Source organism: Ambystoma mexicanum, chromosome 4q, assembly GCF_040938575.1.
Source record: "Ambystoma mexicanum isolate Mex_15411 chromosome 4q, UKY_AmexF1_1, whole genome shotgun sequence".
NCBI lineage: Eukaryota > Metazoa > Chordata > Amphibia > Caudata > Ambystomatidae > Ambystoma > Ambystoma mexicanum.
Window position 1 is genome coordinate 1176628545 of NC_090928.1, and position 20385 is coordinate 1176648929.

Consider the following 20385-nt stretch of genomic DNA (forward strand, 5'->3'; position numbering starts at 1 on the left):
ACTTGCTGGGCTGTCTCGGACTTTGTCCTTTTTTCCTCTTGCGAACACGGAATCAGCAACTCTCTTGGACATCTTTCGTTACCTATGATTTTTTCATTTTTTTTTTTAACCATCGGTTTTCTTTGTGAAGATATCCGTGAAAATGCAGTTAAGTGAGGTTGAATCCTTCTTTCGCAAGGCATACATAAATCTGCTTCCGTGAGGTGTTTTTCTTCTTTCCCCACGCACTCACTGCTCATGGATCTCAAATTCAAGTTTTGTTTTAGTTTTGTGGTAGGCGCCTGTTTTAAAGCGATTACTTGAGTCGTTGACGAGCTCAGTTGCAGTGCATTTTTGCTCTCTTCGTTTAATTCATTTAAATTTAGATTTTGTTCAGAAGGAGCCACAATCGTTGTTACTTGTCGGTTCTTGGCTTGGAGTAAATGTTCAGCTGCCTTTTTGAAGGTTTGAGAAATGATTGTCTGTAAGGTTTTAATTGCTGGCATTTCCAGGGTAGTTGGAACATCTAGTTCGGAAGTGCATGGATGTCTGCCATATATGGTATAGAACGGAGTCAGCCCAGTACTGGTGTGTAAAGAATTATTATAGGCATATTCTGCTATCCATAACAAGTCCTTCCAACTTCCTTCCACTTCATGTAGCATACAGCGTAGTTATTGTTCAAGTGTTTGGTGTGTTCTTTCTGTTTGACCATCCATTTGGGGATGGTGACTAGTGGATAATCATATATCGATTTGGGCCATAGAACAGCACTTCCTCCAGAGGTTGGATACGAACTGGGTACCTCGGTCTGAGATCAGCACCGATGGAAACCCATATAGTCGCATGATATGTTCAAAAAATACCTTTGCCAGGCTAGATGCATTTGGGAGACCTTTAAAAGGAATGAAAGGTGCCATTTTTGAAAATAAGTCTATGACCACTAGAATGGTCTTGAATCCTTGACTGGGAGGTAAGTCGGTGATGAAATCAAGAGACAATGTATGCCAGGGTGCCGGTGGAATTTCCAATGGTCGAAGGAGTCCAGCTGGTTTTTGCTTCGGTTATTTATTTTGTGCACACACTCCGCAGGATAGGATAAATTGAATAACATCTTTGCGCCAAGTGGGCCACCAGTAGCTTCGTTTTACTTTGGCTAGAGTTTTAGCAATTCCAGGATCACCCTCAATCAAAGAGTCGTGATAGCCAGAGATGATTTGTTCTTGTAATTCTTTAATATTACTCTTGTAATAGCTTAGGACTCATCAAGTGTTGAATCTTCTCCTGCAGTTTGCTCTGGTCATTGCTGCTGTAAGGCCCAGGAGTTTGTCACTTGAAATGATGGCCACTGGATCTGGAGTCAAGTATACCTTCTCATCAATACCCATACGGGAAAGGGCATCAGCCTTTCCATTTCTGACTCCAGGTCGAAACGTTATCACATAATCGTATTCCGCGAAGAAGAGGGCCCAGCGTAGTTGATGTGAATACTGAGCCTTCGCTGTTTTCAGGTATTGTAGGTTTCGATGGTCAGTTATTACGGTGATTGTATGCCTGGCAGCTAGGAGATAATGTCGCCAGGCCTTAAAGGCTGACTTGATGGCTAGAAGTTCTTTGTCTGTGATAGTGTAGTTGAGTTTGGGGGGTGAAAACTTACGTGACCAGAAGGCTACAGGGGGCAATTGACCAGTTTCGGGGTCCCTTTGCGAGAAAACAGCTTCCATTGCCATGTTGAAGCGTTTGTTTCCACCGCGTAAGGGAGATCCGGACAAGATTGTCGTAGAATCGGGGCGGTAGTGAACCTCACCTTGAGTTCTTGGAAGGCTTTCTCTGCTTCTTCTGTCCATTGAAATGGCTTATTGTTTTTCCCTAATAATTATGTGATTGGATGCACTATCTGAGAAAACCCTGGGGTGAATCAGAAGTAAGAATTTGGGAAACCCAGCCTGCTCTGGATTCCTTTGAATGAATTTTCCGATGGCCAATTAAGAATGGCATCTACTTTGTGCATCCATTTGGATTCCTTTTGGAGTGAGGACGAAACCGAGGAACTCCACTTCAGTGACATGAAATTAGCATTTTTCGAGTTTGGCATATAGTTGATGTTGGGGGAGTTTTGCAAGAACAGAGAGAACATTCTTGACATGGTCCTGTTTTGAAGCTGAATATACTAGGATATCATCAATGTAGACTAGGGCACAAATGTTGATTAATTCTCTTAAGACGTCATTCATGAAGTACTGGAATGCAGCATTGCAAAGCCCAAAGGTCATTACCTGATATTCGTATAGGCCATATTTGGTACGAAAGGCGGTTTTCCATTTGTCCCCTTTTTTTACTCGAACAAGATGATACGCTCCTCTAAGGTCCAGTTTAGATTTGGGCGTCTTTGACTTGATCTAACAGTTTCCGGAATAAGTGGGAGTAGGTAGCGATTCTTCACAGTGATTTGGTTTAATGGACAGTAGTCGATGCAAGTCCTCAAATCACCTTCCTTCTTCGGCACGAAGTATAGAGGAGAGGCTGCTGGTGACTTAGATGGGCGAATAAAACCATTTGCCAGGTATTGATCTAAATAAGACTTCAAATGCTGGTTTTGTGGTTCGGTGAGTGCATAGATACGACCACAAGGGATTTGTGCACCGGGTACCAGGTCTATCTGACAGTCATATGGCCTGTGCGGCAGTAAGGTATTAGCTTGTTCTTTCTGAAATACATCTTGAAGGTCCTGGTATTCACTTGGTAGGGTACTGGTTACACCCAGAATTATTGCCGCTGTTCCATGAGCAGATGTACTTGTATCTGTTTGCTGCTTTTCTGTGTGGTAACAAGTGAGAGCACAGCTCTCTGAAAAGGTCAACTTCCTTGCACGCCAATCTATTCAAGGATTGTGAGCTACCAACCATGGCATCCGTAAGATTAACCTAAACTGAGGCGCCTTGATGAGTAATAGATTCCCAGTGTCCATCGTGGCACGGAAGGGTTAAGACTGCTGTACATTGGGATACTGGACCGGAAGCTATTTCCATACCATCAACGGTGGTGACCGTTTCTGTGGTTGACTTTGGGCATAAGGGAAGCTCCATCTTTCCTGCGAGAACTTGGCCCATGTAGTTTCCAACTGCTCCTCTGTCTATGTATGCTTCTATGGTGGTTGATCAAGATCACTGGCAACGCAAAATGGGAGGTCTGTAGTTCACTTTCTTTGCTCGACAAATGGACCCCTACACTTGCCGGGCTTGCTATTTCTCCGACAACTGGTTAGTATCCTCATTCTCTGTGTCCCCAGCGGTTCTCCTGGGTGGTTTCACTGGACATTCTTTAAGAAAATGGCCTGATTTTCCGCAGTATAAACATAACTGCTGTTGCCTTCTCTTTTCTTTTTCAGCCTTAGTTAAAGGGGCCCTTACCCCTCTAACCTGCATTGGTTCCACCGTACTTTCTGTTGAACGTGGAACATTGTCCTTTGATCAAACATACATAGCGCGGGTGTCAGTCTAATCCGATCTGCTCTTCGATCTTGCAACCTATAATCCAGCTGAACAACAAGGTTAATAAACTGCACAGTCCTTTGGTGGATCAACCACTTGAGCAAGAACGTCTTTCAGTTTCCCCCGTAGGCCCCGATGGAATAACGATTTCTCTTCAGGCCAACCTGCTTCAACCATGAGGCTGACTTGCCTATGAGGGTTGAGGGTAGGGATCGTGACACTTAGGCCTCTCTCCAAAAACCTATTGTGGCGTGGGATTGGCCGTCAGGAGCATAATAACCTATATTGGTACATATACATGTTATTCTACTGGCTCTTACATGTCAAGTGGCTGACCTGTCCCTGCCCCAATATCTAACTTACTACAATGTTGCAGAGTAGTGGGCCTACCATTGGTTCTTGACCGTTGCTACCCACCCCTAGAGTGCTAAACTGTGATTGGCTAGAGATGACGTCTCCAGGCCTGGGCCCCACAATGGTTCTCAGCTCACTGTGCACCTTTTCAAGAGAGAACTGTATCGCAGCAAGAAGCAAGAATAAGATGAGATTGTGGATACGAATGGAGAGACTGTTTTCTACTGGTATCAAAGTTGAAGCAGCCAAGGCCGGTTATCTATCCTCAAAGGCTGTGAATGTGAGAAGCTGAATCATCCCTTGTTAAGGTGCGAAGAAAGAACACCAAGCGTGCCAAGTTTTATTCATTTCAGACATTTAAATGCTGTAGAATGGACCAAATTGTGGTCTCCTGTCACATGAGCCAAAGATGATAATAGAGTTGAGCTGGAGTCCTAGAACAATGATAGTGTGTGCTCAGACTCCCTTATATTCCCAGAGACAGGATTACACTGCAAGACCAAGTTCAAAGACAATCTTCATGGCAGATGGCATGGGTGGCGAGAGACGTTTGGCTAATTGGGTGGGGAGGTAAAGTCAAGACCACCTCCTGGCACCTAGGTCTGAGCTTACGTGCTGCTAAGTGAACCGAATGTTCCATACATGGCATGAGCATGCCAACCAATTATAGAGGTCTGAATAACTAAAGGCCTTATATTTTGAGAGCCAATGATATACTGTGCACTTAATAGTGTTAAAGATTACATGTTTTAGAGGTAGGCACGAATTGTCCACCTGACAGTAGATGTCCAACATGGTCCATAAATCGAACCAACAGTGAGCCTAGTATGATCTAAGATAATATTGGCCAATACAAATCTACCCTCTAGATCTTTATCAACCTTCTCAACCACTACATGCAATCTCTTCCGCAATAAAATACATAAACCCCTCGATCTAGCTGAATTCCAGCTCATCAACACTTGGTTATATCTCGAATTTAGTAACATTTTCTGATCACATTCTAATATATGTGTCTCTTGCATAAAAGCAATGTCCACTCTCATTCTCCATAACTTGTTGTAGATTTTGTATTCCATTTAAACAAATCATTCTCATATTCCATATACAATTGTGCACAACAGAATTATAGTTGTCATAACTAAAAACAAAAGCACACAAAACATGCAATTCATTTCAACACTTATAATCCCACCATTAGCAGAATTCCAAAAAAATCCCATTATTTACAAATGTATAAATAGAGTCCAGAACCACACATCCCAAGACTCCCCAACTAACAATACTAACTAAATTCTCACCCAATTACTACAATTCCCCATAATTAACCCACTGTCCACCAATCAACTATTATAAGACCTCAATTAATGTGTAAATCTATATAGTGTTATAGTATATTCTTTCTTCTTTGAGTAAGGTTTGTATTTTTACAGAACCGTGTAAGAGCGTTGCTTTTACTTCCTATGATATTTTTGCTCGGAAGCTTCCTCTTTTCGCTCACATGTCTGGTGAGCATAGCCCGCCCTCGGCCCATGCTGCCGTCATAAAGTTAAAGGAGGAGAATACTGTTGATTTTGTTTGTTTGAACTTTATGGCTAAAGCACCAATGAGTCAAGTTGTGGTACAAGTTTGCTCGTATATTGAAAAGGATGAGTATCCACACGGTATTTGGGTAGGTACGGTGTAGATGTATTTAGGTGAAGACATGTAGTCTTGGTGGTGGTCAGCCTCTACCAAGACCACATGTCGTCACTAGTCATCCTGTTCAATATACCAGAGTGAGGTAGGCAGGATGTTCTCTCTAATTATAAATAAGAGGTGTGGGCGCCACCTCCAACAGCCTGTGACCTTGCAGTATACAATCACCAGAGCACCAGAAATTAGAGCACAGCGCGCAAGTGTTCACAACCTAAGGCCCATCATTCTTCTGTGGTACAAGTTTGGTTATTGCACATAGAAAGAAGCCTTTACTCCCCCTTGTACTGCTGTCGAGAATAAGATTCCATCTGATTGTGAATATGACTGAGGCAGTGAGTTTGGGGCAAAGCACTGATGTGCTGGGGGATATGTGAGAGAGGTGGTGCTGTGCAGCTGAGCACGTGGAGGGTTTGGAATGCGTGCTGCGAAGGGATGGGTGTCTATGAGTTGGAGAATGCAAGAGCAGTGTGACATTTTCCTGGGGAACTGTGTGGAGGTTGGAGAGGGGGTGAAGTTTGCATAAAGCGTGACAGTAAGAGGAGTGTAGCGAGCGAGATGGAAACTGGGTGGGTTGTTGGCAGTTAGGAAATGAATGAGGCTGTGATTCTGGAGTGTAAGCAAGATGGTCACTGGTGAGTGAGTCAGGTGCAGTCCAATGGAAGTAAGCAAGTGCACAGTGAGGGAATTTAACAATGTTGGGACTGGTGAGAGGGCTGACAACTGGGGTGTGGATGAGGTGGAGGTTCAGAAAGTGCTGGTGACTGAGCGGGATGGGATCTGGGGTTAGCAAGAAAGGTCAAAGATGGTGCAGTACAAGCTGATGGAAGTGAGCGAGCTGGAAGCTGATGAGCGAATAAGGTGGAAGCTGGGGTGGGGGCGGGGGGAAGAGTCCTTGATGTGGGTGCAGGAGGATGCTGGTGATTATGAGGGGTTGGTGAAGCTGCTGAGTGTGTGAGGCTGGCGAGATGGGGAGTATGTGAGGTGCAGAGAGATGTCCTGCTGTGAGGTGGAGGGAGATGGCGGTTCTGTGATGTGGAGAGAGATGTTGAATGTGTGAGGTGAAGGCAGCTAGCAAATGTGTGAGGTGACGAGATCTGGTGATTGTGTGAGGTGGACAGAGACAGTGATTGAGAAAGGTGAAGGAAGCTGGTGAGTTTGTGAGGTGTTATGAAATGGTTATTGTTTGCAATAGAGGGAGATGGAGATTGAGTGTGGTGTAGGTTCTGTGAGCCGGGGAGAGATTTGTGTGAGGTGGAGGTAGCTGGCAAATGTTTAAAATGAAGGAAGCATGTGATTTGTGGGGTTGAGGAAACTGGTTGTGTGTGGGGGACAGTGATGGTGATTGTGTGAGGTGGAGGGAGATAGTGATTGTGTGAGGGGGACAGGGAGGGTGATTGTGTGAGGGGGACAGGGAGGGTGATTGTGTGAGGGGGACAGAGAGGGTGATTGTGTGAGGTGGAGGGAGATGGCGATTGTGTGAGGTGCACAGAGATACTGATTGTGTGAGGTGGGGGAGATGGCGATTGTGTGAGGTGGGGGAGATGGCGATTGTGTGAGATGCACAGAGATAGTGATTGTGTGAGGTGGGGGAGATGGCGATTGTGTGAGGTGCACAGAGATACTGATTGTGTGAGGTGGGGGAGATGGTGATTGTATGAGGGGCGCAGAGATACTGATTGTGTGAGGTGGGGGGAGATGGCGATTGTGTGAGGTGCACAGGGATACTGATTGTGTGAGGTGGGGGAGATGGCGATTGTGTGAGGTGCACAGAGATGATGATTGTGTGAGGTGGGGGAGATGGCGATTGTGTGAGGTGCACAGAGATACTGATTGTGTGAGGTGGGGGAGATGATATGGCGATTGTGTGAGGTGCACAGAGATACTGATTGTGCGAGGGGCGCAGAGATACTGATTGTGTGAGGTGGGGGAGATGGCGATTGTGTGAGGTGCACAGAGATACTGATTGTGTGAGGTGAGGGAGATGTCGATTGTGTGAGGTGCACAGATATAATGATTGTGTGAGGTGGGGGAGATGGCGATTGTGTGAGGTGCACAGAGATACTGATTGTGTTAAGTGGAGGGTCTGGTGATTGTGTGACATTGAAAAGCAAGTGATAGTGTGAGGGAGCAGGAGGATGAGAAAGCTGGTGAGTGGGTGAGGTGGGGGAGATGGTGGGTTTGAGTGAGGGAGCAGGAAGGTGAGAAAGCTGGTGAGTGGGTGAGGTGGGGGAGATGGTGGGTTCGAGTGAGGGAGCAGGAAGGTGAGAAAGCTGGTGAGTGGGTGAGGTGGGGGAGATGGTGGGTTCGAGTGAGGGAGCAGGAAGGTGAGATGGGGGAGATGATGGGTTCGAGTGAGGGAGCAGGAAGGTGAGAAAGCTAGTGAGTGGGTGAGGTGGGGGAGATGGTGGGTTCGAGTGAGGGAGCAGGGAGATGAGAAAGCTGATGAGTGAGGTGGGGGAGATGCTAGGTGCTCGAGATGGATGGAGACTGATTGCATGAGATGGTGGTTTAGATGGAGGGAGAGCATGACTGCGTCAGGTGGAGTGAGATGGTGTGAAGTGAAGGGGGGGATAGCGCATGGGCACCGTCCTCGCCTTGGAAGCAAGACGCCACGGGGCAACACAGGTTCGACGCCCGGGTCAGCGCTTTGAAACCTCAGGGTTTTAAGCGCGTTATAAATAACCTATCCAAAAAAATGGAGATTGCATGCAGTGGAGGGGTCGGGCGAGTCTGTGAGTGGCCTGGAAACAGCAGGTGAAAGTTGGGTCATGCAAATGAGGCGACAATGGGTAGCGAGTAATATGGAGGCCGCGAGTGAGCGAGGAGGAGACCGCGGAACAGTCGTGTGGCAGGGAAGTGAACGAGGTGGTGGCGGCTGCTGAGTAATTTTGAGGCTGGGGAGTGGCTGGCAGGCAGGCAGGCTCTCGGGAGCGGCTGTGTTTCTCACAGTACGGGCGCGCTGATACCGGCAGCAGATACGACTTGTCTTATTTCATCCAAGTCTGCGAAGAAGTTCGGGTGCCCCGTGTGCCGAGGCACGCCCACACCCGCGGCAAGGCACGAGTCCAGGCACACACACCCCAGGGCAAGAAGCCCGCCCTCTGCCGAGGCACACCCGCGCAATAAGCCGCATGCGCGGTGCACCAATTTCGAACAAGTGCAGAGAAGCCAAGCCCAGAAGAGACCGTGAACGCGAGTGCAGCCCGAGACGAGAGCACAAAAGAGACAGTGGACAGCCTACACCCGCATGCTTCAAACGAGCGCACCTACATAAGAAGCAGTCCTGCCTGCTGACACGAGACCCACGGTATAAGAGACCGCTCCCCCAGCTGTTTGAAAGACACAGACCCACAGGATAAGAGACCGCTCACCTGGCTGCTGGAAAGACAAAGCAGAACAGTAGCGGGACACCTACACTACACACAGACTGCAGAGTCCACGTAAGAGAGCCGTGGGCAGGACACACGTGACACGACTAAAGTGGAGCAGACAGGAGCTGCGCCTGCATTGACGGAGCCAATCTATACCGGAGACTAGAGCAACCCCATCAGCAGAGGGCGCTACACCGGCCGGCACGCGTGCGGTGGGAGCTAGGCAGGGCAGTGCGGCAGGGCAGTGCGGCAGCGCGCGGACCCGCACCTTCTTCATGCTGCCTCGCGGAGCCGCCGGCGTCCCCCGCATGCTGCAGCCCCGGCGCGAGCACTCTCGGCCCTGGTCCTGCGCGCCTTAATCGGGCCGCATCTACGGCAGCATGGTGGACCGGGGGCCCGTGCTGACCTCCGCCATCATCTTCTACCTCTCCATAGGGGCCGCTATCTTCCAGGTGCTGGAGGAGCCGAACTGGAAGGAGGCCACGGACAAATACCGGCTGAGCAAGGAGGACATCCTGCGGAGGCACAAGTGCCTGTCCAAGGAGACCCTGGACGAGATCGTGAAGGTGAGGAGGCGCGGGGGGGGGGGTGGCACAGGGCACACGCCGCCTATCTGATCCCATACCAGCCTGCACAGCATCCTCTGAGCAGGGTGCTGGCTTTCACACCCAGCACCCACTGCTCAATCGCCCCCCCCCCCTCCTCCCTCTCCCCTATCGTTAACGTGAACATTCCTGACAACAGCCAGCGGGCCGGGACAAGCACCCCTGCACAGACACCACGTGAGCACTAACCCCCTCTGCATAACAGCTTAGACTTTTGCCTTTTCGTGAGCAAACCACCGCAGACCAGCCGTCACGCCTAATTCAGCTGCCACCATCACACAACACCCATGTATCTTCTTACCCACTGGAGGCAAAATATCTCGTTACCCCCCTCCCCCTTTCTGTGAACCCCATCCGAATAGTGTGTGAATGCCGCGTACTACTGAACACCTGCCACTGGGGCATAACGGAGGCTGGCGCTGGGGCATAACGGAGGCTGGCGCTCATTGGAATGTATTTATTTAGGGCTTCTTGGCACTTGCATAAAGCGGCTGCTTTTCGAGCAGGACACGTGTGCGGGCCTGGGAGTGACTTTCTGACGCCTTCCAGAGTGCTGTGAAGCCGCAGCGTCAGACTAGCCAGGTGCTGGCATGACAGCCACGTGCTCGCTTTTCTTGTGCATACGTTTTCTTTGCGCTGTGTGCTTTCCCGACGCACGCAGCGCTATAATCTGCGGTATAGACTGTGCCCTCGAGGCAGTGATGAATTGGCAGGTTTGAGGGAGGGGATGTCACTAAGATGCTGGTGTTTAAAACTATCAGTGCCCAGACTTGCGCGGGCACTGAGCTCTTTTTCATAGTGCTCTCAATCACCGAAGCGTCCGGCGCCTGGAAGAGGCGCTACCCCCACGATGAAAGATTCGAGTTGGTTATGCTAGCGGAAGGAGGGGCGTGGGGTTCTGTCATGTAGTGAAACCCCAGGACTGCCCCCCCCCCCCCCCCCCCCCCCCCCGGTCTGGGGATTTCGCTTTGCTGACCCGCGAGCCCCCGACGCTTCCTGGCGCTTGCTTTGGACAGGCCCTGCTTTGTGCAGAGCGCCCATGACGCCGGCGGCCGCCCCCTTCTCATCCCTCCAGTGGTGGGTGGGGGCGGGACAGTGGTACCGTCTTCAATGTCTTTCTATTCGATCGTGTTTAGCTGGGAGGCCCGCGGAGTGCCCCCCTGATGACACTTTCAGGCTGAAACAATGGCAGCTGTGTTGCTAGCGTCTTATTTCTGTAGGGGTCCTGGTGGGGGCAGCTGGGACTGGGGGCAGGACAGCTGCCGTGTCTTCATTCCTCGGTCTGTATTTTATAATAGCCGTTGAGCTTGAACGCCCGAGACAGGCCCGGGCATCTCCCCCTGGCAGATGGCTGCCAAGAGTGTGTGTTTTGTCTGTTGGCGCGCGTCTTTCCGGCGCCTTGGCGGGGATCTAGTTCGGACAGGTGCTGTGTTGCACCCTCGTTTCTCCAGCCTGGGCTTCGCTTAGCAACGGCATGCATTCTGGGACTGGAAGTCTTGGCTCACTTCAGTTAGTTTAAGGGAGAGCTGATAATGGCTTGTTGATGTTTGCTAGACCTGCTGAGACTTTTTTTTTTTTGGCTAGGGAAGGGCCCTCAACGTTCTTTATCACCTGTCCTCCCAAATAACCCCTCCAAGGCACATTCGCCTTTCATCTGTGTGCGCAGCCATACATGTAGTTCATATTCATAGCTGTAGTGTCTGTTTTGATGTTGCCGCTCTCCACCCCGCCTTTGCTGTTCACTGGACGTTCATCTTGTACTTGCGACTCCTTGAAAAGGGAAGATAGCTCAGCAGGTTCAGCTGTCGCTGCTGTCATTTTCAGTTTGCGTGTTTGAATTCTGGCCAGACCAACTCGGCCATTCATTCTTCGGAGGCCGATAAATGAGTACCAACTTCGGTTGGGCCATTATTGTATGTAGACATGTTCTGTGTACAGCGCTTTGGCGAAAGAGCTGTACAAATGACACGCCGTTGTTATTGCTCAGTTCCCGGCTATTGTGCGCATGCACCGCGTTTCTGATGGCATCGATCCCCTGGCACATGATACATATAGACTTATGTCAAGCTGGTGCGGGGGGTATGGGTCGTTTGGGTGGGGATAAAGTTGTTCCATAGGTGGTTGTTGGCACCCTCGTCCATGTAACCGCAAAGCAAACCTCCGAGTCTCTGCAGAGACGTTGGCTAAAAATCTAAAACTGAGTTAGTTACTCCTGATGGTGTGGGGCTGGGTGGGGGGTGTTCTTGGCAAGGCATCTGTGTAGCTGGGGGGCATTCACTAAGTGCAAAGCATGACGCACGTATCCTGGTCTGTCAAGTCCCACGCATGCGATCCAGGGTCATGACAGATTGGAGCTCGTAATACATGGCAGTTGATAACCCTTGACCTGTTGTCAGGGATTTGCAGGACTTTCGGTGATAAGGGAAGCACACGCACATGTCTGAGCCTTTGTAGGACAGTCATCGGCTGTACCCAGTGCCTGGAGACTTAACGTGATACAAAGAGGCCTCCGTTTGTTAATTCAATTTGCGTTTAAGCACATGCAAGTTTAATGGCACCAAGCCCGACAACGTGTGCGCAGTAGGTAGGAGCAATGGCCTGTGGCATTCCTCTTTAGAAGTGCAAATGCTTAGAGATTTGATTGGAGGACTGCCTAAAGCTGCCACCTGATCATGATTTTATTTTCTCTCTATAATACAGTTGTAAAGCCAAGAGGAATTTTTTTGGTGCTTGTTTCTTTTGCATGCTGGCAATTGTAGGCTTCCATTCAGGGTGTGAACGAAAAACCCAAGACATTATTTTTGCTCAATAGGTCACCGTGCTGGTTTTGTATATTGTCCGGCTGCTTTTTCATGTGATTTGTAGAAGCTATGGAACTTACATTTTTTGATGAGCACTTTTCTTGCTTTCCATGACTCCACCCCCCCCCCCCCCGCCTTCTTCCCCCACAGAAAGCGGGTTACCCATAGTATATTTTACCATTTCCAGCCCTCCTGTGACATAGATCGCACCTCACTCCTTCAGCTTTACCCAGATATATCTGACCTGAAAGCCAAGCAGCACTCTGATGTTCCTCCAGTGCTATGAGACTAGCAGTAGCAAATCGGGGCTTTAGAGCTACACCGTGCTTTAAGTGGCGTGGTAAACTGAGAGGGGGGCTCTCGTTGGGGTGTGTGGCCTAAGCACGAGTGCTAAGGCCATGCTCCCAACAAATGTCCCCCAGCCTTGCATTCAAGGAGCCGTGGTTAAAGAAATGCCTGTGATTGTAGTGGGGAGGGGGACGCTCGGACCTCCCCCAGGAACCCCTTTACCCACACAGCCCTGTGAATGCAATGGGCTGCCTGCTACGTGACGTCTCTTTATTTTGAAATGGGACGAAAACTGGGTTAGCCAGCTTATGAGTAAAGGGCTAACACGCAATGGAAGCCCTTAAACCAAGCACGGTTAATGGGCTTCCTGCTGCATGCTAGCTCTTTACTCAGAAACCAACCAAGCCCTCGTCCTGTTTCTGAATAAAGAGACATCACGCAGCAGGTCTAGCCGAGAGCTGCTCGCTTACACGGCTGACCTCAGGTGTTAGTATTTCAGATGAGAAAAAAAGGAACTTATTTCTTTTTTGTAATCTGACATGCTGACACCTGCAGGCAGCTGTGTAACCGTGCATCGCTTGGCTAAGTGGCTGCGTGAGAGGTCTGCGTGGCTAGATGGGGGGGGGGGGGTGAGGGCCCGGCTCGAGAGCCCATATCGGAGACTGCCAAGGCTTGGCTCTGGTTTGCCCCAGCCCACTCAAAGCGCTGGAGCTACACATGACATAACTGTGCCTATAAGGCTTTATAGGGGGAGACTGACTAAGTCTGAGTAACTAACTTCTCCTGTCGCAAGCTGCAGTGCCCGAAGGCTTCTAGTAGTTCAGTACCTACTTAAGAGCCCTTTTTAGTTTTGGTTTTAGGTGGTGCTGTGAGCACCGATTAAATTAAGAGCCAAACTGTTGGCATATGCATGTTGGAAAGAGATGGAACGTGATGAGTGGCAAACATGTTTTTAAATTTCCGATTGAAAGCCTCCGTCCATTTCTGGCTCCCACCCTCCCGTTGAGCTGGCGCTGTCCTTTGTCGGATGGCAATCATGATTCTAAGCGGACTTTTTGAAAGGAAATGGCTTCACTGCTGCTGCTGGTGCAATGTAAGTGTTTAACTAAGTGCGCTTTCGGCCACTTGATTTATAAACAATAAGGGCCTAATTCAAAGAAGTGTTTTATAATGGCTAAACTCCATTGGAAAATTCTCTGTGAATCGGAGCCTAGTGTGTCCTTTCATCTGTTCCTTGCACTGAACTCATGATAAAACAAGGTTTGCAAAAGTCAACAATGCCTTTGTGTGCCCAGGTTATAACACTGTTTGGTACCTGTTGCCATCGTATGGGCAAATAATACCATTATGGCGGTGCCTGGAAAATGCCCATGCCTTCACAAAAGCTGAAACTGTTGGCTTTGCCAGTGCACGGCCATCCTGAGGCATTGGCATTGGGTTGGCTCTCGGACACCAGCCTCTGATGCAATCCGCCCACTCCTCTGCATGTGCTTACTAAGACTTGTTTGCTGTTCTATTTCCGTGGTGTGCAACGCCCCCGGGCAACGCCGCTTTCAAGTTTGCGCTACGCTGTTCCTTTAAGACTGTGCAGTAGTGTGCTAGGCTCAGATTGGGGCGGGACCCATTTCCCTCCTCGCTTTAGAAAGGATCCTCTCTGTTTTTGCCATTCATGTAATCCCCTCTTTCTGGAACAAAGTACGCAGTCGAAAGTCCCTGCCGTTGCCCTAGTGTGTGAACATTTAGATTTCACTTCGTCTCCAAGATGGACCAATGAGAACTGCGGCAGATCTCGCTCCTGTACTGTCCAGCGTTCATTTATAGTCCATTTACCTCCATCTCTCCCTCATAACCACACAGTGTGTCCTTCCCTGCCATCTTCCCCTTTAGATCATCTCCCACTGCAGTCTGTTTGTACTGCCTTGCTTTTTCCATGCTCTATTTCGTCACCCTGTAGTCTTTCCCCTTTTTTTTATTGAATTTTGTTTAATTTTTTTGCTGCCTCCCGGGTCCATCTCCAAGTCCGGCCTGCAGTCTTTGTACCACTAATCTTTTCTAGTGATGTTTCTCTTTTTTTTTTGTTTGTTTTTTTGGGGTGGATAGTGGGGTTCAACCCGTTTTTGTCTATGTATGTAGGTCAGGGGTTTGCAAAATGTGTCTCCCAAATGTTTTCAACTAGAACTACCATCTAGCCTAGCTAGCAACGAAAAGTTGAGGTATCGTGGAAGTTGTATCTAAAATCCATGGCGAGCCACAGGTTGCAGACTCCTGGGTGATCAGACGTCCTGGTTTCCCTGGGACAGTGCCAGGCAATAGCCCTCCGTCCCGCGATTGTAGTTTTAAAGTTGATAAATCCTGTCCCGGGATTGGAAGGGTAGGTGCTATGGTTCCAGTTTTTGCTGGGTCCTGATTTCGAATTGGGCATGTGCAACTCTTCCTGCGTGAATGGGGGCGTGAATGCATTTCACTTCCTTATTTCCTCCCTGGCCACTGTCCTCCAATGAGAGGGGTGTCTGTGAGCACCCCACCCCACTACACAACAGGCCATTGACCTAGAAAAAGGACTACCATTTTTATTTGTTTACTTTAGTCCTATTTCTGTATCCTGTCCCAGTTTTGATCACCCTACCCTGATGTAGGAGATGGTGCAAGCCACAGAGTGGTCTGCTAGTGCAGACTTCATTCCCCATGGTCGGGGGAGGAGTCAATATCATTTTGGGAGAGTGAGCTGAAGGACTATTTAAAAAAAAAAAAAAAAAAGTGAGTATGGCCAAGAGTGATTAGCCGAGTACGCCCAGGAGTGATTAGCCAACTCCCAGTGCCCCTCCATGCACACTACCCATTCTGCTTTTTTCCCTGTGCTTTTTTCCTTCTGCTCTCTGGCTTCGGTAACCTTCATACAGAAGGTATCTCTGCTCCCAAGTGCACTGAAAAAAATAAGCACTTGAGTTTATGCATACATAACCAGGGATGGAAATTGACATTTTATTGGGGGAACCGTCACTTTTTAGGAGGGGCGGGGCTCTGGGAAGGAGGGGGGCAGGATCAAGAGGAATGGCCCCTGGTCGCTTGGGCACCACAGTAGCTCTATATAGAACCCAATCTTGGCGATTTGCATAAAAGCAAAGAGCATTATGGGAACAACATAATGTCAACAATTTTAAATGTTAAACATCATTAGCAAAACCTGTTAAGCAAATCACAGTATTCACCTTAATAGAGGTCTGTAAAATGCAGGACATAAATACCAGAATGAACAGCTGCAAAACTGTATGTGAGGCTTAGGCTGTGTATGCTGGCTCTAGTACTTTGCAGAATGGGTTGTGCAGTGGGAGCAGACTGCTTTCAGAAGACTCAGCGCGAACACATTATTCGTCTGCAGGAGTGTCCCCCATGCCCCGTACCGTACAAAGTACGGCACGATGGAGGGCCTGGGGGGGGGTTAGGCGCAGGGTGGGGGATGAAACGGCACGAAAAGCAAGGGGAGGGGCAGCCAGGAGGCGCCCCCACCCATGGTGCTGCCAGGAAACAAGCAACACAACAGGGAAAGGTGTGAAGGAAAAGCAACAGGGGGGCCAGGGGAAGCCCGGCCTCCAAAGGGACAACAAAGGCGCAGGGGAGTATAAGTAACCACGAGAAGGACAAACCAGGTAAGGAGCTCACCTCATTTGGGTAAGCTCCTAGGGCCTGGAAGAGGACCTACGGTGGCAGCCGAAGAGGTAGTTGAACGAGGCAGCAAGGAGCGCGGAATCAGCAGGCGCTCAGAAACGAGTCATCGGCAGCAGGGAGAGAAGCCGCAACGAGACCTGCGTGTGATGAGAAGGGGAAGTGGTTACAAGCGCCGTATGAAGCCCGCGGATACTAGGTAAACAAAACGAAGGAGCGGCGAGGAAGGGGCGTGGCTTGTACGGGGCATATATAATTGGAAGGAGCGGCAAACGCTCGAAGTACCGGGACACACTGATAACTTAAAGGGGCAATCACAATTAATGTGGTTGTGTGCTGCAACGGAGGGGAAAGGCCCGGCTGGGAGAACAACGCAACATTAAGGACAAACGCACAAGGCAAATCTTTGGGGCCAGCAAAGAGCAGGAAAACGGGGCTAAGGACCAAAGAAACACGCACGAGGGGGCAAGGAACTGAAGAGTGTAGCAGAAAAGGAGCGTTGCCTAGTGACACAGAGAAGGCCCTGACTTTTAAAGGGACAACTACACAGCGAAAATTGTAGCACATCGCACCCGGAGAAGAGAAAATAATAAAAGCTACTAGAACTGAAAGGAAGATCTTCGAATTATGGCAGAGGAAAGAGCAAGACGTGCACAGGAGTTCAGTGAATGGGCCAAAAAGGAAGAAAAAGAATATGGGGCACAATGGGTGCAGGATGTTATGCAGAAGGAGGCAAGGGCAATGTCGCCTTTGCTGCTAGAAGATTCCAGCGGCAGCGAGGAGGAGGTTACAATACCGCAAGGCCAGAAGAGGGCGAGAGAGGAGACACGAGGGTCGCAGGAGCAGCCGAGGAGCCTAGGAAGAGGCAAAGGAAAGAAAGAAAGAAAAAAAAAAAAAAGTACTGTGAAAAGTTATAATAAAATTGGGACTAAATTGTAAAAATGTTGAAAACATGCATCACGGCTCAGGGTAAGTCGCCCAGAACCCGTGGGGCACAGAAAGCACGGGGTCGAACAAAGGGTGGTGTCATCTGAAACGGAAAGTAGCGAGGACGAAGAGAGGGACCACTTGCAGGCATGGGTAAAATGGAAGGAGGTAATGAGTAAGGATAAACAGAAAAGGGCAAGGGTAGAAAGTGCAGGTGATGGTCAAGGGGTAGGAGGGCCATGACCAGCAGACAACGGGGTCCCCATACCACAGGGTGTGGCTCAAGGGTTTCCGCCAGGGTCTATTCCTCAGGGGATGAACCCCAGCTTACCGGTGACACCCGCAGGGTTCACCCATGTACCAATACAAGGGACAGTCATAGTCCCAGCAGGGCCACTCACTGGCACAGCAGGAAAGGAGGGTGACCCAGTATGGTAGGCCCATGGTTGGTAAGGAAACCCAAGGCCGGTCCATGAAGGCACAGGCATGGCACATTAAGGAGAAGGTAAAGGAGAAAAGAATTCATAGATATTTTTCGAAGGGCCCGGATAGCTCAGTCGGTAGAGCATCAGACTTGCCCTGCTAGAATGCCAAAAGAGAGGACAGAATGCATCAATAGAGGACATAAAGGAGGATGAGAAAGGCTTATTAAGGTACCAAACAGTTTTTTGATAAATGGATGGCGACTTTTCAAATGTCCACTATTATACTGCAAAAATACGCAGAGGACGGGGTACCGTTGGTGACATACCAGCAGATAACCGTTGGTGACATACCAGCAGAGAGTATTGAAGGTATAAAGCATTTAGGGGGGCGGGGGGAGTATGGAAAGAGTGACCACAAATTTAAGAAAGAAATGGTTTGCTTCCCAGATTTAGGTTGGGATGAGGAAAACTTCAACCTGTGCATATTTAAGGTTTTAAAGGAGAAATGGGACACCAGAGAGCAAAGTGCGGGAAGATATCATAGAAAGCAATACTGGCAAAACGATTACAGAAGTGATTACAAATAGAATAACAAGGGTCTCGGAACACCCCAAATAATCTGAAATCCACCTTAGAGAACAAAGAGTTAGTGGGGAAGGGGTTTCATCATCCGAAACAGAGAGCAGCGATAATGAGGAAGGGTATCATTAAAAGGCATGTGATAAATGGAAAGGTGTTGTAAACAAGGAGAGGAGGCAGGGTCGGAACCCAGGGGGACTCCGGCCCCAACACTTCAGGGGGCACCAATAGTGCCAAACTCAGGAGGGGTACCGCAAGGTACCAATCCACAGCCAATAGGACCTATAGGAGCAACAGCAGTGGCAGGGAACCCACCGCAGGGGGTGGCACCAACAGTGGTAGCAGCTGCAGTTAAAGCAGACAAAGAAAGGGGACCTCTCATGACTAAATACGGCAGACCAACAATGAGAAAGGACCCACAGGGCAGGTCCACGAATGCAAGGGGATGGTATATAAACGACAAGGTAAAGGGGGGGGGGGAAATATGGAGGAAAGAGTTGGTTGACATTTATTCTCTGCTAAGAAGAGTGATGAATGGGTCAATAGAAGATATAAGATAGGACGAGAAAGGCGTACTGAGGGCAACAGTAGTAAAGGGCTTCAACAGCTGGATGACTGCCTTCCAGACAAATGCTCACCATTATTTTACAGAAATTCCCAGAGGACGGGATAGCATTGGTAGCATATCAGCAGAGGTCGTTAAAAGTGTACAAGGCATGCGGTGGGATGCATGGAATGAAGAGGACCACAAGTTTAGATGGACTGCTTTCCGGATATGGGATGGGACTTTCTTAACCTGACATATTTAACGTATTAAAAGAAGAGTTGATCAGGAAAAGGAATCACAGAAATGGCTAGGTATGCAAGGGAGGAGGAATATTTCAGGGGCAAATTTCTACATATGGGGCATGCCAGCACATTGCATATGGATAGAGAGGAGGTTCAGTCCGGCAAGGGGCAGTCAGCTAAAAGGGAGGAACAAGGCCACCGTGACAGAACCGCAAGCATTAGCTGAAAAACTAAATACAACGGGAAGGGTCATAGAACAAGGGAAAGTGGTTTTCTAAAGAAGCATTGAGCCAAGGACAAGGGGGCCAGGACGGGGCTCCACACAGGTAGGATACAAGGAGGAACCAAGGGAAAAAGAGTGTTGCTCACGGGTGCGGCAAGGGAACTTGGCGTCGGCGCAACACTAGGGTGAGAGTGGTGCACGGAGAAATGACCAAAAGCAGGGCAGGAGGCTGCATGAGCTAGGAATAACACGCAGGCGGAAGGACCACTTACATAGAGGCAGCAGCAGCAGATATACTGCGTAGCATGGCACGCAATGGGGAAAAAACGGAATGGTTTCCTAGCTGGGTAGCATTATGTGCAGCTGGAGAGGAGCTGAATAAAAAAGAAATAGCGGTGCAGTCGGATAACATGGCAGTGGTGCATGGGTCGAGTAAAGGGGTGCATCATGCCCAGTGGTATTAAAAGTGTAGCTGTCACCTTGGTGCATTTTCAGTGGCGAGAGGTGCAGGGATCCAAGGCCGGGCTCCAGAAAGGAGAAACGCCCAAAGAAGGCATGGGTCCCATCAAAAACTCTGGAAAGGGAAGAACGGTTGACTATAAGGTTAACTCAAAAAGTAAAAAAAAAAAGTTTTTAAATCATTTTTCGGCGGAGAAAAGGTGTAAATGCTTGGTAAGGGCATTAGCCAAAGGGAAAGGGAAAAGTGGAAATGTCCACGTAATGCTCTGGAATGATAAGAACAGCTAACTACAAGGAACGCAAAAAGGAAATTGCGGCAGAGAAAGGGTGTGAAGGTTTGGAAGAGGCATTGGCCGAAAGGAAAAAGAAAAGTCCATTAAAAACCTGGAAAGGAAAGTACGGTTGACTTCAAAGGTTAACTCAAAAGGGAAAAAGGATACAGGGCGGGTCATAAACAAGCGAGCAAGGAACGCCCTAACGTACAAAACAGATAAGCAGTACGAGAAGCAGGTAATAAATGCAGTGGTGGAAACAGGAGCGCAGGAGGTGGGTGTAATTTCGGCAAAAAGGGGTGAATGTTGGGAAGAGGCATTGGCCAAAGGGAGAAAGAAAAGCTGGGCCGAGGCATACCAAGGGGCTTTCAGGACAGGGGAACTAATGGCCCGTAACACGATAGATGGGGAAGGCCAGGCAAAAAGCGAGGTTAGGGAGAGCAATATACCTGAACTGCATC

General features: G+C 49.0%; 1 protein-coding gene across 1 annotated transcript in view; it reads left to right on the plus strand.

Moving 5' to 3' along the window:
- The first annotated feature begins 8411 nt into the window (after positions 1–8411).
- KCNK5 (potassium two pore domain channel subfamily K member 5) overlaps positions 8412–20385 on the plus strand; it is a 106206-nt gene continuing 94232 nt past the window's right edge. Inside the window, exon 1 of the mRNA XM_069608754.1 lies at positions 8412–9459. Coding sequence (XP_069464855.1) covers positions 9274–9459 — 186 coding nt within the window. The 5' untranslated portion in view covers positions 8412–9273. The remainder of the gene's footprint in view (positions 9460–20385) is intronic.